General features: G+C 45.7%; 1 protein-coding gene across 1 annotated transcript in view; it reads right to left on the bottom strand.

Annotated features, from left to right (window-relative positions):
• The window catches only part of SYT5 (synaptotagmin 5), a 493,558-nt gene that overhangs the window by 182,633 nt on the left and 283,956 nt on the right, over nucleotides 1-26,969 (bottom strand). The window contains exon 2 of the mRNA XM_085616399.1: nucleotides 11,077-11,235. Within this exon, the coding sequence (XP_085472525.1) occupies nucleotides 11,077-11,227 (151 nt within the window). The 5' untranslated portion in view covers nucleotides 11,228-11,235. The remainder of the gene's footprint in view (nucleotides 1-11,076; nucleotides 11,236-26,969) is intronic.

The raw sequence follows: 26,969 nt of genomic DNA, 5'->3' as shown, positions 1-26,969 counted from the left end.
GCAATGACGAGCACAGCATTACCTCACAACGCTGCCCTCCCTCCCTCCATTGATTAATTATTGTATTTCTGCAGGTGGAACTTGCAGCAGAAAAGGTCTCAAAGTACTTGAACTGATGTAAGTGCGATAATGATAGAACAGCTACAACCCAATTTAAAATATTTTTGTTAGCCTCAACATACATATTCCACTGTCTAATAGTTAAGCTTAGTAAGCTTATAATTACAAGAAATGGATCCCCTGTTATTCCGTCAAACACTGTAGCAATCTAGGGCCTGATTTATATGTTGGCGGTAAGGATACTCCATTGGAGCAGCGACGGGTTCTCCTTATTGAGAACATGACAGTCCGCCCACCTGATTTAAACGTGGACGGACAGAGACTACTAAGTCTTCCCCATGGTTGCACCTCTCTGATGGCCCGACGGAGTAAGGGTCGTAAGATGCTGACTTCTGTGTCTACTCACATAATTTAGATGGGCGGGCATACAGGTCAGTTTTCACTGCCCATCACTGCCACTAAAGCCCTGGAGGTAAGGGGCAGCGAAAACCTTCCAATGCCCCCTCGCCACGGGTGATTAGACTAATGGCAAGGGGCATTGCTTTTTTTAAATTCAAAAAGAAAATTCTGCTTTGTGATTTTTCTTAGTGAAAATTAAAAAAATATATGTTTGACAGGTGGCTCCATCATGTTGACAGAGCCATGCACCAAACTTAAAAAAACATTGGCAGGAACCACTGTGACAGCATTTCATGCCAATGCTTCAGAATGGAGGTCATTTCTAAATTTGGCCAGTGGGGACTCTGTCAAGGTAATGAAGAATTTACCTTGTTGCCCTGACGAAGTTAACCCCATCCTGCAATGTATAATTTAGGCCCCCAGTTTCTTAAATGTACGTGGCTGCTGCCTATATTATGAGTCCCTGTACCTTAGCAGCATAAGGACAGCTTCTCTTCCATCCCTCCTGGCTGTGTTCAGTACCAATTGCTTCAGCCATTTTCGAGTTAACTGATACCTTGAACACAGCAGGCGCCTATGCAGGCAATACTATTACAATTGCCTATCAATGGACTAGGGACTTCCTCAAATCCGGCATCTCTATGTAATAGAAAGCATAATCCATACTAATTTCCATCTACCCATACAAGCCATGCAGTTCCCTTAATTAGCCCACTGTGGGTGAGCCAGGGCTAGCAGCTAATGTATGTGGTCTGTGGCTTGTTTGAAAGCGAGCCTCTTCCAAAGCCATTGGGCTCCGTTCACGTACTCTATGGCAATCAACAAATGTTACACACACTACCTTGGAAACATCTTCTTCCAGATAGGAAAAAATTGTAAAATTTTCCTCTGCTGAGTATCTCTGGGACCCTGGGAGGTCTGACGCATAGAAAATGTCCATAAACAAATAATCTATAATATGCAGAAATAGCAAAGGCCAGGTAATCTTCTTCACGTTTAGTTCTCACAACAGTTCACCACCAGCAGCTCACAGGCTGGACAGCAACTATTTTTCTCAACCTCCTGGCCACCTCCCTCCTCAGATTCCACATGTTCCTCAATCATCATTACACAAATAATATTCCATAACTCCAGATTAGAAATTCATCTTCCTCTTGACACTATTTATAATAAAAACAAACACTATATGACACAACAATGATCACCAAGTACAAGAACTATAGACCTAATATATATATATAACCACATACAAAGAAATTCTCACATTTCATACAACGCTAACACTCTCACTACAAGCTTTGGTTCATATGCTGCATCCCAATCACAATGCATTAACTCTCCATTAGTTCACCATTTTATTCAGGAAGATACCTATGTGGGTGTTTGACATGTCTAGATGCCTTCTTCCATCAGTCATGTCCTACTCCTCACTGAACGGGACTCACATAATCAATTTTGTTTCCTCTGAAGATAAAATTGATGCAACTATACATTACCATTACCACTCCACACTCCAATGCCACTCATCACGCCCAACTTTAACTTTTTCCCCACAGACTCATATCATGAAGCACAACCTATTCGCTGCCAGCCTTTCACACCGCTGGAGGTGACTGATACAAAGTCAAACCCTGGTCGACATATCTAGGACTTTGTACAGTAAACACATCTCAGCAAGGAACGTTCTATCTTGTACGTGGCATCATAATTTGAGTTGCAGTTTTCCTGCTTTACCACGGCCCTCTTCTATACTTTTATTCAAAATGCATACTTCTCTACAACGCAGCAAGGAAGAACTGATTTGGATCCATGACACAACATTGAAAAGTTTATGGATATCATTACTACAAACACAGGACAACAAGGCTCCCAAATTTTCCTCGTCGATCTCAACCTACATTGGAATAATCTAAATGACTCTGCTGTGAACAGCCTCAAAGCATTCCTTTTGGACCTTGACTTGAATCAAATCTGCAACAGCCCCACAAATGATAAGGGTTTAATCTGAGATCTTGTTATTGCCAAGGCTGATTCCATTCAACTGGAATTGATCCTCCCTTGTGATTGGTTGGACCACTACCTAATGACATTCCTCATTAATGAAGCTGTAAGACTAAACTCAGCTCGACCAATGAAACATAAAATATGGAAAAGGAGCTTAAAAAATTCTAACATCAATCTACTCAGTGGCAACCTCTTTCCTTACCCTGAAGACTTATCAGATGTAAAGGGTCTTACAAACCTCTACTTCAGTTCCATGACAACTATCCTAGCATCAGTTGCACCCTACAACTAAAAAGACTGTCCACCAAAAACTCCAAACACAGGTACGATGGAAGCCTCAATTCATATGGATGTACTTTAAAACTAATTGAACGTTGGTGGAGAGCCTCCCCGTCCCTTGATCCCCTTAAGCTTCTAAGAGCTACTAGGAACACCTACTACAAAAACATCAGAAGGTCAAAAGCAAACTTTTTTAGGAACCAATTAGACCAAGCTAAAAACCAACCAAAAAAACTATTTGAATTAGTTAAAACACATTCAAATGGCCCCCCAAGCGGGACCTAGCTTATTACCTAGTTGTGAAGAATTTGCCTCCTTTTTCCGTGAGAAGACCGAAAACATGAAGATTGACCTGCAGACGGCTTTTGAAGCATCATTCTCTCTTTCCCAACGACACCCTTTCCCCCTCTCTGGTGGCCATAACCATTTGCCCATCAGGACGCACCCTCAAAAACAATGCCTCATGGTCTCCCTTCAAAACCTTTAATGAAGGCCCAATCCTTAAAATTCTTACATCATTGAAACCCCCAGCCACTTTTTCGATCCTCTACCCTTTAACTTCTTCAATAAGATAAAGAGTTTGGTTAGCTCCTGTTTGTAGAAATCTGGGGACATCCAGGGGTGTTGAGGCGCTACGAATTGTTTGCACCGCCACTGATATGCCTATTGTTCTAGGAACAGCAAGGTATCTGGGGTGGGCATGGTCCATTAGACGGAGGGCAATTTCTATTAATGTAATATAACTGGGGTATCAAGTGATTTCTGTGTAAATGTACACCAAAGATTTTTATTGTTTATGTACGCACAACTGTTTTAAAAGTATGTATAAATAGGAAAAAAATTTAATGTGATGTATTTTAAATGTATGTTTGTGCTTTTATGAGTATATTCCTCGAATAAAGCTTTGAATACGATAAAATCTTTGATACTGCCACTATGGACCAAGATTGTGAATGCCTCTCTACTTCAAGGCGTTATACCAGAAAGCTTAAAATCGGGGCAGGGTGTCCCCCATCTTAAAAAAATGCCTGTGGAAGACACAGACTTAAACAAGTTACGCCTGATCTCTACCATTGCAAACCTTGATACGACTCCTGGGAAAATGTGCACACGTCCAACTTTGTAACCACATTGTAGACGTGCAACCTCTCTGATCACAACATATAGGGTATAATTTTAGATGCTCACTACCCCAAACTATTTATGAGTACATGTTCAACATTCTAGAACAAGCCTAATGACATCCTCTTGCTATAAATTATTTGTCTACTTTCTCCACCTACAGCCCATCTCTGGGCACTTATATATCTATTAGATCTATCTTTTAATGAGCCCTCACACAAGATGTTCTTCATGTGCAACTCGAGTAAGCTTCTATTTTACCTGCAGAGAGATACAACAGGCCTAATCTTATCACCCTCAAGGACCTGCCAAGCACTCATCCTTTACCATCTATGGCATGACGTGGCTATTCATTGCTAGACCTAACGCGCATCTTATGTAGATTGACATAATGGTAACAGGCTGGCACCTTTTTCCACCAACCTAAGCCAAAATTTCTCTTTAGTAGCAGTTTTAAAATGCCCTTCTACCGTTGACACTCACAGATCCTTCTTGACAACCATAATATCTAAAGCCTCTTCCCTTCAAATGCAAGTGTGAAAGCCACAGGGCTCCCGCAATCTGAACATTTGCCATACAATCCTCATCACAGCAGTATCCATGGAACTTATGATGTGATCTTTTGATTGCGACCAGATGAATGAATGTATTCTGATTGGAGCCCAATTGGATACAGTGATGTCTGTAACTCCCTCTCTGCAACTAACACTATTCATATGTCACTTGTTTTCAAGGCCAGCCAGGTGTTTCCTCAAACATCAAAGCAGTGTCAGGAGGGCTTTTTGCTCATGTTCCCCTTCAGATTATTAAATGCTCCTCGGTAATGCTGATACCATGAACATTTTCATCTGTTTGTTACCAACTGACTCAACACCCGAGCATTTTTATCCCCAAAGAATTAGTTAATTATGGGTAATATTCCATCAGCACCAGGAAAGAATGGAGCTCTTTCTTATTGCTTGGTGGAACATGCTAGGTGATCCAAATTTATTTAGTTTATATCCTGTGACCTGGCTTATTTCCGCCTTGATGGTCAATTTAAAGACATTTAAATGCTGGGCACCGGCACTTAATTGTCAACACCAATTGTCTTAATTGTCAACACCAACGCCAGCCACATGGTGGTGCTGTTTGCCTAATTTTGTGATGAAGACAACAACAGTTGTTGAATCTACTATATACATTAAAAATGACTACTACCTGCCAACCAAAGCATAAAAGAGTAGCTTGGGTGGCAAGTATTAGTAATTTTTGATGTATAAAAAGCCTGACTTGTCATTGGTAACCTGATCCTGGCAATGGGTGGTGCAAGCTGCAGTGGTCTTCTGACAAGGGCCCTGGCACTTTTTTTTTTTTTAATTAAGTAATGATCCTCACTACTTTATCACACCTCTAACTCCTCCTGTACTTAGCCTCGTCATCCTAGTCACACATGCAAATAAACCCAGAAGCCTTTTGCCTCCAGACATCAGTCTGTTTCTAGTAATTTTAAACCTGCTTCCCACTGATGTCATGAAATACACGTGTCTTCTTCTGTTCACTTGGCTTTGCGGGTTCTCTCAGAGTAGAAAGATCCCAGACAAGGCGAGCCAACAAATAACAACGCTTTCCGAGACGTAGGACCACACTCACTAGTCATGCTCTAAGACTGCCTTTTCCTGACACCGGCACATTTATCTTTATAGACACACTCTCAACCACTCTCTCACCTATTCTCTCTCACTTCCTGTCACACTCCCTTTTACACTATTAATCGAGTTCCAAAATTTCTCTTTGCATTGCGCCCATCCCTGACAATGCAACTTGTACCTGTAGCCAAACATGTATCTCTGGTTGGTGAGTGCTAGTCCATGCTCTCGAATATTCTCAGATATAACCCTGAATAAATATGATCATCAGCTTTGGACATCAGTGCCTCTACGTTACCAGCTACCTTCACAGGCATTAGACAAAGCAATCATGCAGGTTTATTGGAATGCATAAATGACGGCCGCAATGCTCAAGTGTGACTGAAACATCTACAATGCACATGCACTCATTGGATCCAGTGAACTAGCAGAAGGGTCCAGCTTTGCTGGCTCTCATGGTCCAGTAGAAGCATGCATGGGTGCTGCTATATCAGCGGCATCCCCAATGTGTCCAGTATTTTTGGCGGCATGAGATTTGGAATTGTAGAAGTTTTATCTTGTATGACCTTGCATTGCCCCTTAGCAGTCTACGCGGCAGCGCAGGGACTCGAGACCCCAGAAAAACTGTAAACAAGCGCATGGATATCTTGTTGGGTGATCAGCCGTGCTTTATAAATCCTGATTGATTGATTGATAAACACTGGAGACACTATGGGGTATTTGTAAGATGCAAATATTTTCCTTGGATCACATCAACTGTTTTCACATATCCTGGCAAGGACAGCTATTCCTACCAATGATAATCACTCCAATGCAAAACATTTGGGGTCCTGCTTAGATCATGTGTCAATTCACTTGCTTTAAAACACAGCATTCTGCCAAACTCAAAATCAGGCTTGTGGTTTTTAGGGTCTGCATCTCCCTATAACTCAACAGCTACCGATGAACACAGAGTTGCATGAAAGACTACTCAGTTGATCAAAGGGTGCGATCTAACTTGATGACGCAAAATTTGTCTCATCTTCACCAAAGAATTCATAACAACCACAATAGCACCACTAGAGAACATAGCATGGTGAGACCATTCAGTCATAAAGATCAATACCGCTAAGCCAAACGTGCAAATGCAATACCCACAGTACCAGTTAGGAAAAGACCCAGGAAAGATTTAAACATTGGACAGCTATTTATGTCATTGAATCTGTTATGAGGCATGCTCTATAGGCGTATTGTAGAGCCTTTGAATGCAATAGTAGCTTAAAGAGTCAATCCCAAGCCCAAAACCAAGTGTAATCCCACATGGATGTACGACGTAACAACGCGTGTCTTTACAACGCGTGCAGTTACATCGCGGTTTTTACAACAAACGCGATGTAACCACGCGATGCCATTACAACGCAAGTCTTTACATCGACTTGCGCTAGATGGCGTGCTAACATTAGAAAAGCGTAATTTACTATTCCAGCTCCAGTCCACTTAACAGTAGGGAAGGGGTTGGGATAGTAAACTACACTATTTGTAATGTTAGCACGCCATCTAGTGCAAGTCGATGTAAAGACTTGCGTTGTAATGGCATCGCGTGGTTACATCGCGTTCGTTGTAAAAGTTTTGTTGTAATGGTAGTGCGTTGTAAAAGTTTCGTTGTAAAGGTTGTTTACCTCCCACATAAGACTTTCCAGATGAACTCCAACTGGAAAGTGCCTGATGTAAAGATAAACCACATGTTGAAGATGTTCTCCTAGACCACTCTCAAGAAAAGCTGTAGCAAAGAAATCCTTGCTCTAGTAAAAACTCTGTTCGTTTGCTGGTACCCCTCTGCTCCAAAACCTGACCCCCTGTACCATAATGCTGCATTATTTCTCTGTGCAAAAATCAGCATATTATTTCGTAAAAACTAACCTTGGACCTCCCAATATTAAAACACACTGGCAATTCCACCCATTTGTTTCCTTGTGATCGACCTAAACTACATAGCATCCCTGAACTCTCTGTAGCAGCAATACTCAAAAAAGGTATGTGTGCAGCCCTGAGTCTCAGCAAATGTGTGCCCCATTTCCAACCTGCCGGGTCTCTCAAAACAAATTGAACAAGCCACCATTGACTACAACACCGTCTGGAGACCAAGGTTTAGGGATCTCAATAGGCAGAGTTTGCTCAGTAAATAGGACCTGGTTGTTGTTGTAGACAAGCTGGTGAAAAAGCTCTAGGTTGTTGCTTTTGGACCCACCAACCATCAATTTCTGCTTGAAAAAACGTTGGCAAATGAGCCTGTGGAAGTCAGCCACTTGAGGGTTTATTCATTTCAAATTGATCTCAATTAATGCCAATGGCCGACCCATTTGTATGCCATTACAAAGAAAATAATGGTTTGAGTTCCATAGCGCTCAACCCAAATTTCACTGTAACCTACTGGATGTCTGATTCCCCCTGTCAAGTTGATCAAATTATTGGGGCTTCGATCTTTTAAGGGATGACACCCAGGTAATCTTGCAGGTAAACAAATCGAAGAAGCTACATCCATGATTTATCTGGCACCTTATTGGCAATTGGCAAATTATTTCCAAAAAATGGCCTCAAAATGATTTCCTCACAAACAAATATTTTGATGGCGGCCTCAAATTTATCTAACTTCCCGATTTCATTCCGGCCAACTAATTTCACATGCAGTACCAATGACATTGTTATCCTTTTATACCATCAAGAGAATATGTTCATACTTTGCCTTTCAATGGTGATCATCGCAGTTTTATTGAGAATGCTTTCTATCGCTAACTAAAAAGACTTCGCAGTCTGATATGTGCAATGCAATTGATGCTGATGGGGACCCTATGGAGTGCACAAATCTCTCCCGCCCTGTGAAGCTTGCACCGGCTTCAATTGACAAAATAGTACATTTTAAGGATGTGTACACAGCCCATAGAACACATTATGAACCAGCATCTAAAACTGACAGACTAGTCAAATGCACATCAAGAAGACATCCTTCCTACATCAATTGTGATAGGGATAACCCTTCCAAAACAACACAGAGAAGAGGGATCTATGATGAAAGATGCCACAGTGAGTAAACGAGGGTGACACATTACATTGTTTTGCATGTACTGATGTCAACTACTGTTATATCACGCCAGGGTATTACTACTGTAGTTTTGAATCTAAAAGTTTTCTTAAACTCTCTGGGCTTTGGGGAACCCTAGAACCTGTGACACACAGGTCAACAGAAATTGAAGTACTAATCAGAAAGTATAGTATTCCTTATGGGTATAAACCTCAGCCCATGTAATATCCTTCTTGCTCCCCCATGTTTGCTTCTTACACTCCAAGAAGTGCTCAAAGTTTCCACCAACTCATTGTTTCTTAAGATATCAAACCAAAAAGGTCCATCATGGAGAACAGAATTTTCCAAGCACTCCTCTATACTTTACAACAAAGTTCACAAAGAGAGTTCATTCTATTGTATTCAGCCTTTTTTGGTTCCATTGGCTATCAGGTGTACTGCAACTCTGTCCACTGGAGTCTCTAGGGGGGCCAGATGGGGTACGTGCTCATGCTCTATAACTATATATTCACAAACAATAAAACGGTTACAGGGATGTTACAGTTAGGTTCACATTTTACTCACACAAAACTATAGAAATTCAGCAGTTACTGTTATACTTATAGTTATACTTATGTTAAGAAACTAAAACTCATGGCCTAAAGTTACTTAATGGTACGAGTTATAATAGTTTCTTCAGATAAATATAAATATAAGTATAAATATAAAACACTGAATTTCTATGCTTTTCTGTGGGCAAATCGTGAACCTAACTATAACGGCTATGTAACATTTTTTTCCTAGTGAATTTGTATATTTTTTTACATTTAGAGTAATATATAATTGGGTCCGCAGGTACTCGCGGGTACCTAAAGATCCAAGGAGGATCCCGTCCCTAGATATACAAAGTTTTATTCCTTTAATAACTCCAAAACTACCTGACAGATTTACACCAAATTACAAAAGGCCTCTTTCTGGACCAAGAGCTAGCTTTCTGCCAAATTTGGTGTACATTCGTTCAGCGGTTCAGCCTGTAGCTGTGTCTAAAAATAGCAAAATCCCCATGGACATTGCATGAGGAAAAATTGTTTTTGGACCCCCCATTTTCCTCATCCCCTGCTTGACAAATCACTCAGAAACTTTCCATGCAGAACTAGGCAAAGTAGGCTACTTTTTATTTTGCGAAGATTAGTCAAACGACACCAAAGTTATTATCAAAACAAAAACACTTTGTCTATGGAAAAAGTTTGTTGTGAGAGAGAGAGAGAGAGAGAGAGTGTGTGTGTGTGTGTGTGTATATATAGCTCTCTCTCACAGTCGCTTAGGATTGGAACAGGGATATTTCCTCCAGGCTTGCAACATTTCCATGAAGTGCAAGGTGAACATCATGTCTTACAAATAATTAAGAACATTAGAATATCCTGCTGACCTTAACTATGTTAAGCATAATTGCTCTGGTACCTCAGCAGTTAGTCATGGGTGAATGAGGGCCGCTCCATTGCATTACAATGGAAATAGTACACAGGTGGTGCACATGTTCAGCACTCACAACATTGCATTAGCTGATGATTATGTAAAGACTTAAAATTCCAAGTGAGCATTGGGGATACACCCCGAAATTCCAAATTCTTGGGCCACACTTTACCATTTAGCCAGAATATTCTGATCAAAAATAAAATATATGTTGAACGCCCACTGAGCAATATACCTCGCTTAAACTCTCTTTCCCACAGACAGCACACCCTGCAATTGAACATGATATCTCCCTCCCATTGGATAGTGCCTCTTGCTCTTCCTCCTGATTCCCACAGCACAATGCCATATTTCACAGTGTACTCCCCCTGTTCGACCACTGATTAAAGGGTGCACGTTACTTCACCTCAGTCCTCCATGTCAACCACCTCCTTGTTACACCATCAGTACACCCTCCCAGCTCCAGCAGAGCCTCAAGATGATCAGTGCGGCTTGCTTCACCTCACCTCTTCTACCTCCGTGGCAGCCTCCCGTTGTATGGCGCCCTCTCCCATTCAACCATCAGTACACCTTCCCATTCTACAGAGTACCTTCCCTGTTTCACCACCAGTCTAGCATCCCGTTGTACAGTGTACCTCTCCTCTTCCACCTACAATTCAAATAAACCTCCCTATGAACAGTGCACCTTCCCATTATACATTCTACAAACCCTCACCCAGCACTGGCACAGTCTGCCTCCTCCCTTCAACCACCACCTCAACCTCCTATGCATAGTGTATCTGCCCTCTACCACTCCAGCGCCACCTCTCATTCTAAAGCTTACATATCCTCTACCACCTCCAATTCAGTCTCCCATAGAATAGAGCACTTTTCTTCACCTCATCATATCTACTACCTCTTTTTCAACCTCGCCGGCACAATCTACTTCCGCTCTTGCACTTCCTGCACACACTCCCATTGCGAGTTTATAATCGGTCTCCCTCTTGTAGTAACAGCATCACATTCAACACACCTCCTTTCACTTGGTCTTTCTTCTGCTAGCTACTCCCCCCTCAACACAGAACCAGCACTTACTTGGTATCTTGTTGAGTCCATTCATAAATTTGTCCTTCATGTCAGAGAAGATGTCATGCTTGGCCGGGCTCTCTGTGGCATTCTGCGTAGGCTCTGTTTGGGCTGTGGTCAGCTCAGATTCTAAAATGGCCGACCTGCGTGCCGGATTCATCCTGGAACCTGCAGGGGCAAAACGAGAGAGGTATCATCACCTGACAGCAAGTGGAAGGAAACTTTATCATTGTTGAAGGAACACCTCATGAGTACTATCAGACAGTTTATTCTTTAGGTTTTTATATAGTGCTCAAAAACTGTGATATAAAAGCACAAACAGAGAGAAAGTCTGGTAATAGCCAATATTTACAGCAATACAAATGCAAGACTAAGGAGCAAATGTGTTATTGGAAAAGCCAGTCCCTAATATGTTGTTATGCATGGGTCTCTTAGAGAGCCTCTATTATTAATTTCAGTTCTGAATTTATAATCCACTGCTATGACATTGCAAAAATTATGTGACGTAATATAGCACAATTTGTGGCTATATTACTTCATTATTTTCAATGTTTTACAGGTTAACACCATCTAGGCAAGGGATACACCTCGTTAGTATCAGTTGAACTCCTACACAGAGCAATCAGTTGCTGAAAGATGAGCAGTTAACCTTGGCAACGAGTCTTCCACCGAGGGACGACACACGTGACAGTGTTTCTATTCACTTTTGATTCCTTTGAGCAAATTATGTAGTTGGTGATGAATTATGTGGCAAGTGCGCTAAATTCGTGTGTGGAAAGCCCCCCAGTTGCATAATTACATCTGACCATCTGTCTACTAGATTTTTACCTAAAACTTCTTTCATAACATTAATGCAGATACCACCATAGACAACATAACCAGATCATAAGTTAGGAACGTACCCATAACGCCCAACTGTCCCCAAATAAGACAGTCATCAACGACACACAAAAAATAATTTATTGAAGCACTACTAATAGCAATGCAAAATAGTTCATTTGGTGCAATGCCGTACTAGTATCAAACACTTTGCATTTTACTGCTGACAAATTAAAATCCTGCAAATACAGTTTTCAATTCACACATTTAATTTCTGCCAATCAAATCTCTTGAAGTAATAAGGCCAACACTACGTCACTGAAGTCCACTTTCTAACACGGGGATGAAGCGACACAGGAAATATTGCCCTTTACCATTGGTATCCCAGGACTAATACTGAATAATGACGACTGAATAACCAAATGATCCATTTTTTTCCCTCCCCCCCCCCCCCCCACCTAGGGTAGCGTTAAGAAGCAGTCGAGGCGCTGCTTACTGTGATATTTACATGGTCAAGTGTTTGATTGTTAATGGTGCAAGCAGGATACTAATGCATATAAACTGTAAACTTTAGTAGCACAGAGCACAAAAGCTCAGAGAAAGGAGCACAAAGCTTGTAATGGGAGCCATGGAAAAATGGTGCGGAAAATCCGTTTATTTGCGCTATTATCATTGCTTTTAGATGCAAATATCAGGGAATGTGGACTCTGTGTTCCCAGCAGGCAGCCCAGTCCCTCAGACATGCCAGGTGGAGCCTGCCTCAGCAGGCAGCAGCTGTACACACAGAGGCTCTGGCAGGGCTCCATGAATGGAGCGGTGCATTGTGGGGGAGGGGGAGCCATGTTTGATGTGAAGATGATGATTCAAGCATGGGTGGACAGTGAAGAAGAATTTACCGGCAATTTACATAGCTTGCGGTGTCTGCTCAAACCAGCGAACCCGAACGAGAAATTTGTCGTAACACCATTTTATTGATAACGCTACGGCCCTGCAAGCCTGTGGCAAGAATCAGGGTCTTATCACAAGGACCAATGTGTTATTAGTACTGAGTGATGTGCTTATTTATTTGAGACCAAAGATCATGAGGGGGAATGAACCACTGGATGATTTTAAGCACATACCACTGTCGTTACGCAGACAGCCTCCCTCCTGGTGGAGGATGCAGGATCACTTGGAGAACGGGACACTCAAGCGGTGAAGACCCGATGACGACGCTGTCCATCAGATCTCGCGAACAGAGATAAACATACACTGCAGGCCGTGACTTCATGGTTGAGGGTCTCAAGAACCCTTTTAGAGACTCTGGCGTAAAAGACATAAGTGGTTCATTCCACCTTCTGGATCTTTGGTCTCTATGAACAGGAAGCTGAAAGAACCTCTGCCTCTTCCCCCCATCTTGATTTGCATATATTTATTTTAGCACACACTGCAGGTGGAGTCACTTCTAGGCCTTCTGTGCAGCAGTACAAGTATGGCTGGTGCCTGAGGAATGATTGAAGAGGCAGCTGAACTCCTCAAAGCCAGTGCAAGGATCTCACACAGTGAGTACATGTGCCTCAAGCCTGCTGAGGTAGGCAAAGCAGCGCTGCCAAGGCAGACATAGCAGACACCATCATTCACCCGGGAAAGAGTAGTCACAACTAACACTGCCCTGATCAGGAAAGAACATTGCAACTCCATCCACCCAAGTGAGCAGTGATCAGCAACAAATACAGACCACCTAGACCTTATTGTGAGTCATTTTATTACCGCGTCTTAAATCGGGGTTTGGTAAGTGCAGACTGAAAAGCATTGCTAAAACCACAGCAGTTGGAGGAGCAGAGGAGCCAGGTAAATTACAATGACTACAGCTGCATATAAAATATGGTATAAAAAACATATGGATACCTTAAATGCTAACTTTGAAACCCCTGCATTTTATAATGCTATGGGAATCATAGCACACGGCATACATTACATAGGCTTTCCCTAACATGTTATTGCAGAATATAAATGCACATTTAAATGTTTTATGACAAGTGCAACCTACACAATTTCAGTTTCTTAAGAATTAAAAAGATTATTTACAAATGTTTATTAGAAAACTTAGATATACATTCATACGTCCTTCTACTATAAATGCTCAACTGCTCTATTTGGTATAAGTGTCACATGAGCATAAGCCAGGGCTTCTAGGATATTCGGAAATCCAGCTAGGGCATACAAGGTAGGCTTTGCATCATTCACTCTTTGTGGGTCAGTAGGAACAATAATGTCAGTGGTGCTAGTTGGAGCAGGACACCTGTTACCTGCTCGGAAAAGGGAGGCCGTGCCATGCAGGAAGAATTCTCATTGAAGCTTGAAATAACCCTGAAGCAAAACAAAATTCAACTCTGCCAGCATCTTCAAGAGTGGTGGAATGGCGGCCCTTATCCAGATATTGGACTGTGACTTGCATTCAGTAAGATGAGGGTGGTGACCACTTCAAGGCAATAGGAAGTACGAATATATTCCATGGGCTTATTTAAAGGATTCGGACACCTCCTGCGCATTCCAGGACTTCTTCAAAGCTTGTTGTGGCCCATCGGGGATGTCGGTGATGATGCTGTAAGTGCAGTTGTGACTGTAGAAACATTTCAAGAATCTCCCGAGGCGGAAGTGACGCAGAGTCAGTGCTCTAGCCATGGTGCTGTGTTGCACAAGGGCAGTGAGGAGGCGCCATCGGCACTTCTATTTGCCTGAACGTTCCTAATTGATTGCAGGTGTAATGGACTGATTGAGGATGGTGTATTGTACTTTTTGGCTGAATGTGCTTGTTGTTTGAAGGTAATCATTTTTTTATAAAAAGAAACAAAAAATATCTATTTGGCTTGTCAACACACACATTAAACACACGGATCATATGTTTTTTTAAGGAATTCTAAAACTGTACTGCATGCTCTTTACGCAGCAGATTTAGTGCAAAAAAAACGTGCATATCAGCTTTCTACAACTGGTAATGTAGGCCATAGAAGAAACCCATGTAAGCATGTTCTCCACAGTGAAGAAAATAGCGCCCAGCAAAAGACCAAAGGTAAGCACCATCTTCCCAGCCACCCAACAAACTGTAGTAGAAGCCACCTTACTTTCTTCAACCCAATAGAGACCTTTGGAAACCCTCCTCCTAGCCCCCACTCACCACAGTGCGGGTGAATAATCCTATACTCTACCCAGGAAAACCAGGTGGAAACCACCCTCCTCTAGACCACCCAGCACAGTGTAGGTAAAACAGGAGGAAACCACCCTCCTTCAGACCACCCAGCACAGTGCAGGTAAAACAGGAGGAAACCACCCTCCTCTAGACCACCCAGCACAGTGCAGGTAAAACAGGAGGAAACCACCCTCCTCTCGATCACCCAGCACAGTGCAGGTGAAACAGGAGGAAACCACCCTTCTCTAGACCACCCAGCACAGTGCAGGTAAAACAGGAGGAAACCACCCTTCTCTAGACCACCCAGCACAGTGCAGGTAAAACAGGAGGAATCCACCCTCCTCTCGATCACCCAGCACAGTGCAGGTGAAACAGGAGGAAACCACCCTCCTTCAGACCACTCAGCACGGTGCAGGTAAAACAGGAGGAAACCACCCTCCTCTAGACCACCCAGCACAGTGCAGGTAAAACAGGAGGAAACCACCCTTCTCTAGACCACCCAGCACAGTGCAGGTAAAACAGGAGGAATCCACCCTCCTCTCGATCACCCAGCACAGTGCAGGTAAAACAGGAGGAAACCACCCTCCTCTAGACCACCCAGCACAGTGCAGGTAAAACAGGAGGAAACCACCCTCCTCTAGACCACCCAGCACAGTGTAGGTAAAACAGGAGGAAACCACCCTTCTCTAGAACACCCAGCACAGTGCAGGTAAAACAGGAGGAAACCACCCTCCTTCAGACCACTCAGCACAGTGCAGGTAAAACAGGAGGAAACCACCCTCCTTCAGACCACTCAGCACAGTGCAGGTAAAACAGCAGGAAACCACCCTCCTTCAGACCACTCAGCACAGTGCAGGTAAAACAGGAGGAAACCACCCTCCTTCAGACCACTCAGCACAGTGCAGGTAAAACAGCAGGAAACCACCCTCCTTCAGACCACTCAGCACAGTGCAGGTAAAACAGGAGGAAACCACCCTCCCTCAGACCACCCAGCACAGTGCATTGGAAGGTACCCTACTCTTTCTCACCAAGGGAGAATTCTGGAGCATCTCTTGAAGGAATGGGATGTCTCAGCAGTAGATGCTCCTGCCACCCTACTGCATGTGGCCCTTGTAGTCTGATAGATGCTCAGCTTGCCAAGTGTCTGAGCTTCCTCCTAAGCCCCTTATGCTGGATACACTGACCAGCCCAGGCGGGAGAGGGGTCAGGGCTTTAGAAGCCTCAACATCCCACTATCCTCTTACCTTGAACAATTGAAAAGAGGATGTAACCAGGAGACCTGTACTCCTGGGGTGTGTGATGGAGCCAGAACAAGGGAGAATTAGAACATTATTTAAGGGGCAGATTTGCTGCACCATTAAATACCAGGCAGCTGTGTTTAGACATCTGTGTGCCCCTCGTGTTACTCAGTAATGGATTTTCTAGCCCGAGACACACAATCTTGATTACAAAGGTCAGAAGCCAGATGTATTACAGCATTTCGTGCCAACTCCAATCCTCGATCACGATTACACTGAATGTACATGCGCTTCTGCTGAGCTGGAGGTATCCCGCTGCCCACCCCCTGCAAATGCTTTTGTGTATATGTGAGCTGTCTAGCCTAGGGGAAACCTGAAGAGCCTACCAACAATTATTTTTTTAAAAACAAGTTTTTATTGTCAGTTGCACAATAAATGCAGGGCTCTGCACCCCAGAGGCCGCTGCAGCATCAAGTTATACAGTGGCATGACTGCAAATGACTGTTTTTTTTTTTAAATATTAGAAAAACAAACACAATCTTGGACGTAAAATGCCATTCCGGATACCCACTTCAAACATCCCAAACCCCCCCCCCCGAGTTGCTCACTTCCCACCGATGACTGACCACCCGCCAATAACCGAGGACCAAAGAGGAAAGAAACAGACATACTACCCGCTCCGAGGAAAGACCATTCCACTCTAGCACACACACCCCCCAGGTACACCCCCCTCCCCCCAGGCATCGGACCCAGCCACCCCAACTCTACCCTCATTCCACTGGGACATCCTTTGTTGCAGTCGGAGGCTACAGCCACAGGCTTCTATAGTCCGCCCACCGCTTCCATATTTTATAATGCTTACGCGGACAGCCCCGTGCCACAAAGATGGCCTGCTCCAGCCCCATGCAGAAGTCCATGCCGTTTTTCCAGGCGGCCACGAGGGAGCCCGCGTGTCCTTCCACAGTTTAGCAATATCACGTTTCGCCAAAGTGAGGCCCAGCTGCATAAGATGCCGTTTATAAATATTGCCCCCGAGACCATCCATTACATGTAGCAGAGCTAGCTGTGGCGTGCGTGGGAGCATCCACCCCAGGACCTCAAACAGACAAGAAAAGACTCCCCTCCGGAAACGATCCAGCAACAAGCATTGCCAGGCCGTATGCAGGAATGTGCCCTCCGCCCCACCACACCGGAGACATTCCGGGGAGGCAACCAGGCCCGCCCGATACAGCCGAACCCTAGTATAATAAACCCGGTGGAGGTACTTGAATTGGATAAGGCGGAGGCGCATCGCTATGGCCGCTCCCCGAGGGGAGGCCAGGGCCTCCCTCCAATCTTCTTCCTCCAGTGTACCCATGTCCTCCTCCCACACCTTCCGCAGCTTATCCAAGGAAGGCACACTGTGGGTGACCAGGGACTGATATATCTGCGATATTTTTTTGGTTGCAAGGTCACCCATGAAAACCTTCGCCTCCAGCGGGCTAAACTCGGGGATGGAAGCGAGGCCCTCCAGACTGGGGAAAGCGCATGTCGGAGCTGTAGGTACCGGTAAAACTGTGTCCGAGGCATACAAAATTCTTCCTGCAGATCCCGGAACGATTTAACGGACCCATTCTGCACTACATCAACCAGGGTGGAAATGCCGATAGCATCCCATCAGCTAAAACCTTGCAGGGCCGCCAGGTCAGGCAGGCGTCTGTTGTGCCACAGGAGTTTCCCCCGTTAGTGTATTCCACCACCCCATTCTTCTTAGAGATTGCCGCCAGACCTGGAAGACTACCCCTGTCACCGGCGGCAGCGCACCCTGCAACTTCGCCGAATAAGGGATTGTGTGTAGAGTGTACCGCCCCATGAGGTGCCTCTCCAGCGCATAAGCCGGGTCCCCCCTGTCCCCATACCACCACTCATTGAGGACTAACAGGTGTGAGGCCTGGTAGTATGAAAGGATATCTGAGGTCGCCAAGCCTCCACAGTAAGTGGAGAGAAAGCATGTGCGCAACGCCACACACACTGCCCCCTGCCCCCACAGGAACCGGCTCAGCGCCGAATTCACCAGTCGGAACCAGCGAGGCGCGATCGGGTACGGGTGATTCTGTAATTGATAGAGCAAGCGGGGGAGCGCAACCATCTTAAAGATCACCGATCTACCATAGATAGTCAGCGGCATACGGGACCAAGTCGTAAGATCTGCACGTACGCGCTCCCACACCGGTACCAAGTTCTGATCCCATGATAGCGTCGGCACCTCCGACAGGAAGACTCCCAGATACTTAAGTCCTCCCTCCGCCACCTGTAGCGCCAACACCCACGTGCCCACTCTCAACCGAGGTCCCAAGACCCACAGTGTGGACTTGCGGGGGTTCATATGTAGCCCGGACGTTTCCCCAAAAATCTGCATTATCTCCAGTATGCGCGGACCCGACCTGTCCAGTGCCGTTAAGAAGAATAGTACATCATCCGCATATAATGCGATCCTATCCGAAAGGCCTGGGGCCCACTCAAAACCCCTCAGCTGTGCATCTATACGCACCCAGGCCGCCAACGGCTCCATGGCGAGGGCGAAGAGACAGGGCGACATTGGGCTACCCTGCCGGGTACCACGTCGAATAGGAAAGCTAGACGAGACCGCTCCCGCCGCGCGGACCGAAGCTGTCAAGTCGGTATACAAGAGCATCACATACAACAGGAACCGAGGTCCGAGGTTAAGCCAACGAAGGAGGGCGAACAGATAAACTCAGCTCAGGGAATCAAATGCCCTGTCTATGTCTGCCAGTAGGAGCACAGCCGGCTCCCCCATCTGCCGGACCGCCGCCAGTGCCACGTGTGCCCACCGTATGTTGTGCCGCGTCGCCCTCTGAGGCATAAACCCGGCCTGTTCCGGGTGAACCAATGCTGAAATGTGAGGCAGGAGGCGATTAGCCAGGGCCTTGGCCAGAACCTTTGCCTCAACATTGAGGAGGGAGATAGGGCGGTATGAAGCATGCTGTTCCGGGAGCCGACCAGGCTTATGGAACACCACCACTTCTGCGTGCCGCCAGTCCGGTGGGAGCCGACTGGCCTCCCTGGCCTCTTCCACCGCCGCCTGATAATAAGACGCTAGTTGTAGATTATATCGACGATGGAACTCGCTGGGGAACCCGTTGGGTCCCGGTGCCTTCCCAGAATTGAGCTCACCCAGGGCCTTACCCAGTTCCTCCTCCAAGAGGGGGAGCTCCAACTGCTGGCGCGTCTCGTCAGACACTGCTCTGGGCAGGAGATCCTCAATGAACTTGTCCACCGTAGCCTCCGGCAGACACTCCCTAGAGGCGTATAGGTCCGCGTAATAAGCGGCAAAGCTCTCCGCTATGGTCATAGGGTCAATTATCGGCGCCCCTCTTTCATCCAGCACCGCCGGGGTGACCTTGTCCCACCAGGGACGCAGTCCTCCGGATCCCAAGCAGCTCTACCGCCGTCCCAATGGGGGCGACCCGGCGCAGCCGCCGATCACGGGCCCCACGACCACAATCGAGGTCGAGATGCCTTCCCCCTAGCCTCACCACCGCGGCCCGATACAGCCGCTGATCCCCAGCGCAGTCACCAGTCTGGCAAGAGAATAAGGGGGGGGGGTTGGCGGAAGGCCCCCCGCTCACCCTGCTGCTACCGCCTCACTACCGCTGCAAAAATGCCCAGAAGGAGGGTCCCCGGCTCCCGAGGCCCCAGGCACCGGTCTCACTCCTGGGCATGGTGTGCAGGCCCATTCGAGTCTCTCTGCTGGCTGGGGCACCCAGCCTCCCCCTAACTCCTCACCGGTGTCCGCAGTGCAGGCTCCCGGGGCCGATCTGCCCCGCGAAAATTGCCGCCGCCACCGGGCAGTCTAAGCCAGAGACCGCCGCCGCAGGCTCACAGGGACTGCCGTGCGACTCGCCTAGCCGCTCGGGCACGCCGGAATCGACTTCCTGGTTCCGCCTCCGAATACTGGGCCGCGCCTCGCGAGCGCGTCTGCCTCTGCGCTCCGCTGCCCTGATCAACGCCGCCGCTCACCGAGCAGCCTCCTTCGGTAGCAGGTGCCGTAGCGCTCCCCCCAGGACTGATCGCGGGTCAGAGGGAGCCAGGATAGATGACGGATGAGTGATGGGCTGGACGGAGCTGACTAGCACGCGTCCGCCATGTTGGCCCGCAAAGCCACGCCCCACCTACCAACAAATTTTGATGCAAAGAGAAAGCTGTCACTTTGAAAATCCAGCAAGGTGTCTATCCAGTTTCCAGTTATAAGTCCCTAAGACCCATAAACACATCCCTGTTCCAGTTTCTAATAACGCAACGTGTAAGCCCCTGGTGGCAGTCAATGAATGATAGCCAACTAGGCATTTCAAGGCCATTGAGTTGGGATTTAAAAACATATTATTTGAGTGACAAGGGACAAAGGGGACTTCTCCAGGAGCTTTTCAAGAAGTTTTGATTTCTGTAACTAGATGTAAAATAAATTGCACTTTCACTTTATTGCCGAGTATACCAGTAAAATGTTCAAAAACAGAACCAAAAAGAAAATTCCAAAAAGGCAACAAACCCAAAGGGCAAGAGAGTACATCAGTAAAGCCTGCATTATAGATGAAATTAAGACTAAGTCAAGTGCCTCCTAGAAAATCTCGGTCTTCATAGCAGCCTACAGAGTCTTGGATAAGTTACCCATTTGTAGACTAATTACTCTCCACCCATCTCAGAACCTCCAAAAAGGACATGGTCACTGTGGGGTAAAACCTGCAGAAAGTAAAAGGCTTGGCTCACTCCTCCCATAGTAGCCACCAGTAGATGGTAGCTGAAGACTGTAAACCTAATGTTTAAAACAAAGGATGGCTGAACCAGGCTGGCCCATACCCCGCTCTATGTATGTTGAACTGTGTGGAAATCCAACATGTGAATGGCTGACTAGGAGGGACCCAACCCTGTTTTTCATTGGTTATGTTTGTCTTCATGACATAAAGTATGGTAGACAGTTAAACCATCTTTATGTCAGATCTAAAGCCTGCCAGAGTTCTCTTCATTGTGGGTGTAAGTGAGCCAACCAGGAACCAAAGAAGAAAACCACGAATAAAGTATGTGTCTCAATCCTTCCAGGTTTGGGAAAGGAGATCCCTCCACAAGCCGTCTGCTGAGCATTGAAATTTGCAACGGTGTCAAAGCGCCAACTTCTCACCACTAAAATTAACTAACAAAGAAAAATTTGGGAAATAGCTTCATGTTTAATATATCTTTGTTGGATCTCCAGCTTCCAAAAGATCCAAACTAATCTCCTAAACATGACTGTATTTGGGAAGCGATCGTCTATCCCATCCCACAGGAGCAAAGGATGGGACATGAAAGAGAAATGGCAACGAAGTATCTAAGTGTGATTCACGGGGCAACAGAGGAGGGACCCCATCTTGGTGCAGTAAAACAGCATTCCTGGGCCTATAGATTGACAATCCTTCCTTTTAGGTAAACCAGATCTGGAGGACACTTGTTATCTCAGCTTAATTCGTCCTTGTGAAGGTATCCTCTTCTTTCACAAACACCTTTAAACTCTGGTTTTAATCTTTCTTGGCAGACCATTAGCCTTCCAAGCACCGCACAAAATGATTAAACGGTTTGTCTACTTTGGGCATATCCATGGGAATTTAGGCATGTATAATCCACCATCCTCCTCCAATGGAAGAAGCAGGACCATAGTAAGAACAAACACTGTTCCACAGTTTCAAAGGGGGTAATGAGGAAGAAAGAAAATGCAGAGAAGACTTCCTGGGATCAGGATGGGCATGGCTCAGTAGGCACCCCCAATGAGTCAGGCTTCTGCACTCAGTACACACCAGATGGATTTCCAAGCAGCTGCAGAGGTGATAGTCTAGTGCAACATAAAGATACATGTATGGGTACCAGTGTGGGGAGATCTCCCAGTTAAACCTATAGCCGAGGGTGCAGTTGGCTGCTGCCCCCCACAATGGGATGAAGAACTGCTGCAGATGCCTGCTGGCCAGGTCCCATAGGGTTGCATAGACATGATGTAGTGTCTTTTGGGGGCGGAGGGTGACACTTCTATTTTGGAGAATACTGCACCCTGTGTTTGGGACGGGAGAGACGGATGCAAACGGCTCGAGGCTAGGGAGGGAGCCCAAATATAAAAAGATGAAAAGCTGCATCTTGGACATGAGCGCCGAGTCTTGAGGTTGGCAGAAGCGAAAGCAAATGGTGCCAACACAGCATCACTAGTAGGGTGTTATTGGGAGGGCTGCAGCATGCTGGTCCCGCCCTGCAAGCACAGCAAGATGGAGAGGTGAGCCACTGAAAATCCAGAAGTATCGTTGAAGAACAAAAACTTTCACCTGTGAACTAGCGTGTCACCCCCAAGTGCTGTCCCTCACCTCTTCCTTGTTGAATCATGCGGACTGAACCATCTCAGTGAAGACAGAAGGTGGGTGCTACATTTTAAGTTATATAGTGGGCAACCTCATGCCCAGACCTTCTAGGCACACTGGTGGAAGCACAATTGAAAATCTTCTCAGCAAGAGTGACCCTGGCACAAATATGCCGTCACCGGCTACCAACGTCACCCTGTCCAAAAAGGACTTAAAGTACGACCCTCACTGCAGAAATGGTGACAATGCGAGTAGAGATAAAGCAAGTCTCAAGAGCATAGGAGAGGACTGCAACCCAGGAAATCACAAGCTGCAAGTAACGCTGCCCTGACGATACTCAATTGAAATGGCGGAACAACCTATCAACACTACGGTGGCCTCAATGGAACCGCAAGTACAGCTCATAAAAGAGAAATGTGAAAAGCTTGAAAACAGGTCCAGAAGGTATAATATTCGCATCTGTAAAAGTGTAAGGGCCATGATATCTACACTTTCCTAATGAAGTTTTCCCAACAGGACCTGTAGGATCCCACACTGGCCCCAATGGAATTTTCAGAGCACACAGAGTGGGGAGGGTTTCAACAGACCCAGGCGCATGACCCAGAGATGTTGTCAAAAAGAAGTTATTTTGATGCAAGTAGAAACACTAGAGTTCAAAGACTGCAGGGTTGTATTGAACCAATACCTCTCAAGTGGCCACCATATTGCAAAGAAGGGATTTTGGACGGTCGGACCACTCAGGTCTGAACTTAATAAATAACAGATACACTGCAGATGATTGGTTCCCACTGGGTTGCAGTTCACATGGAGGGGCCCTCAAGATGAGGAGAGAAAGAGGAGAGTCTACAACTTCTCCAGGCATTGCATGCGGCTGGGTCTGATGCATCAGAGGTGACTGGCAGGGACAGGGCAAGAGATCACATCAGAGGAAAATCACCACCCGCACTACACCAAAACCACAGACACACAGGTCGGTGAAAAAGAAAAAACTTAGAACCACTGAGGAGGATGGGACGTTCGCATCTATGTGCTTGATCCAATAACGTACGTCCAGCCTGTTCTAAAGAAGACCGTGATGGTGAGGTATAGACTGGCTACCCCAATGAGTAATATGTGACAGCTATTGTTGCCTCACCCTTAAAAAAACGACAATATTGAGTGCTTCAGAGCACTTGTCGTTACTTGCGGGGGATGTGACATGAAGACTTTCGGCCGCAGATTAAGCACCAGCACTGCTGGTGGGAAGAGGCTTCATTGCAACAATTTCACAAAGTAACAAAATGATCAGTACAGGTACCCCAGAGAAATATTTTGCCACTTCAGGCACCAAATCCTGCCTTTGCCACTGGTGTATGGGGGAGATTGGTCGAAATGAGACAGCAAGAGAGAGAGATTGACGGAGACATTGACTCAGTGCTTAATTTGTAAAGAAAGAAGTGCTAGGACCCTAGTCAGGCGGCCACTGTAGCTTGCACCACCCATTGCTCCCAATGACAGTAGTATCACTACTAGCCATAACACTCTTACAAGTGTGACAATTCAGACTTTATAGATACATTAAAATTACTAATACATGCCTCACATGCTAATCTTATAGCTTTAGGTGGCAAAATAATAGTGATTTTAATGTATATTTAATTATTAAACAACAGCTGTTGTGCTACTCAAACAAGACAAACAGAGCCATCATGTGGAAGGCTGTCATAAGAGCCTGTGCTGACAATACAGTGCGGCTGCTGAGCACTGGAAACCTCCGGCTCAAATTAAGCAGTGCATTGACTGGAGCAGTTTATGAGAGAAAGTACCTGGGGGGGGGTGTAGGGGGCAGATATATATATATATATATATTCACTTAAAAAAACCATAGGTTTCACACATGTTATAGTTAGCTGGACATTTCCCTCGTAAAAAACCAATGAAATTCCCCCGTTATAGTTAGTGCAGGCAACTATAACTCACGCGACCGCAATCCTCTGCTGATGATGTCAGATATTACATCACTGTATTTAGACACCTATTTACCCATGTCTTCTTCCATTAATCTTTAGCTATACATATATTACAAATATTTATTTTTCAGAAAGACACATATGTCATCAGTGATTAATATCTGACATCATCAGCAGAGGATTGCTATGTTTTTTTAAGTGAATTTGCAAGGTTTTTTAAATGCTAATTCCTAACTATAACGTGTGTGAAATCTATGGTTTTTTAAGTGAATTTGTACGGTTTTTTAAATGCTGAGTTATGTATTTATTATTTATTTTTTTTCAGGTTTTTCACCGTGCGCGCTCCGTGCGCACGGTGAAAAACCCACGATGCGTTATGCGTGCCGTGCGCGTACGGTGCGCGCACCTCGCGGTTTTTAGATAAAATAAAAAAACGTTTATTTCGCCCTGGGGGGTCCTTCAGTGACCCCCTGACAAAGGCTAGGGGGTCAGGAACTGTCCACCCTGCCCCCTTTTCACGTTCTCCAGCTTTGTTTTTCACTGCCTCAGACTGCGAGAGTCAAAATGGCAGCCGACACTTCCTGATTTCGACCGATTCGAATGTTTACTGACATCTAACAACCAATCAGAATTGCCATCGCGCACGGCAGCCTGCGCGTACGGTATGCTTACCGTACGCGCACGGTGCGCGCCTATAGATATATATGTACTTTTAACTGCAATTTTCTCAGGAACTACTGAACAGATTGACTCCAGATATCCAAAAGGCACATCCCTGATCTGAGGACTACCTCTATGCCAAATTTCAAGTAATTCTGTTCAGCCGTTCGGGCTGTACCTTGGACTAAAGGTCCCTATGGAAAAATGCATGGGGAAAACGTGTTTTGGGACCCCCTTTTTTCTCAACCCCCGCTTGACGAATCCCCCCGAGACTTTCAGGGTAGGAGCGGAGCGGAGCGCCCCACCTATTTTGAAAATTTCCCGAGGATTCATCAATCTGCGCCAAAGTTACTCCAAATAGAATGTTGCGGATTTCCTATGGAAACACGGTCCTAACTATAACTATCTACTGGCGACCGGCAGTAGATAATATATATATAATATATATATATATATTATATATACATATATAATATATATATATATAGTGAACATGCTTAAAAAGTTTCACAATTTGAGATGCGAGATCATTATGCCAAATAATCAGACCGACTGAGACCTGACTTTGGGTCACCGGTAGTTATTGGCTCTTTTAAGAAATGAAACGGCAGTATTGGACTGGAAGGAGAAGTAAGATTAACTCAGTGTGACGGATGGTCTCACCTCGCCGAAGATGGAACGCTATCAACTACAGCTGAGAGCTGTTTTGTGGGCGTGCTCTCCTGTCTTGCTTAGGTGTTGGTTCACTTATTTCATTCCATCAATGTAACCTGTGGCCAGGAGACTCAACACACGGATCCACCAAGCACAGTCTTCGGGGGAATTGATGGTGCCAGCAGAAATGTGCTGGCCACCATGTACCTGTACTGTTGCCTGGCTGCGGTGCACTAGCCTAAACCAGCGGTGCGGATGTGGGCGGTGAAGGCTGTGACTGCTGCATGGTTGAACACCTTTGGCAAGGCACCTACATTAGGTTATATGTTATCCAGTGCCGTCTTAAGGCATGGGCATGCTGGGCTGTTTCCCAGGGGCCCCATGCAGAATTTAACACTAATTTTCCATTAAATATTTGTATTTGTGTGGGTAGTTGTGTAGGCAGGACCCAGTGCATTCCTATGCCCGGGGTCCTATAATGCTGTTACGACAGCCCGCTGTGATGGTCCCATGGGGAGTCTGACAGTGAGAGGCTCGGGGAGGATGGCAAGCGCAGTACTAGGCATGGGCAAGACGAGATGTCCCAGGCTGCATGGCTTTCCCACTAGCACCAGCTGAGTGGGCGCACCTTAAATGGGAAGTGCCAAGTTCAGTTGCAGTGCTGCCTGCCTGTTCCACAGGTGGCTGGGGCTCTCATTCATGCCCAGGGGCATGCAGTGCCACCAATATTATGAATGGACAGGTCGGACTCAAGGCACATTAGGAGGTGCACATTTTAATCTGACAGTCAGAGGGAGACATGAACACATATAGTGGAGTAGGGAGGCATGAGACGGGGTGACAGGGATACACTGGAGTAGAGAGATACACACAAACAGAAGAGCCGCTAAAAACTACTTACAAGAAACCACACACTAGCCAATTGCTCTTTGCCGGTGAGTTCCAGTTAGCACAAAGCCTGTGTCCAAGAATAACCAGCACTTGCTGTGCAAACACTGGTTAGCAAACACTTGATTCTGAGCAGGAACACTTTTGAGGACTGCCT

The sequence above is a fragment of the Triturus cristatus genome, chromosome 7, assembly GCF_964204655.1.
Source record: "Triturus cristatus chromosome 7, aTriCri1.1, whole genome shotgun sequence".
NCBI lineage: Eukaryota > Metazoa > Chordata > Amphibia > Caudata > Salamandridae > Triturus > Triturus cristatus.
This window is presented reverse-complemented; position numbering and strand designations above follow the sequence as displayed.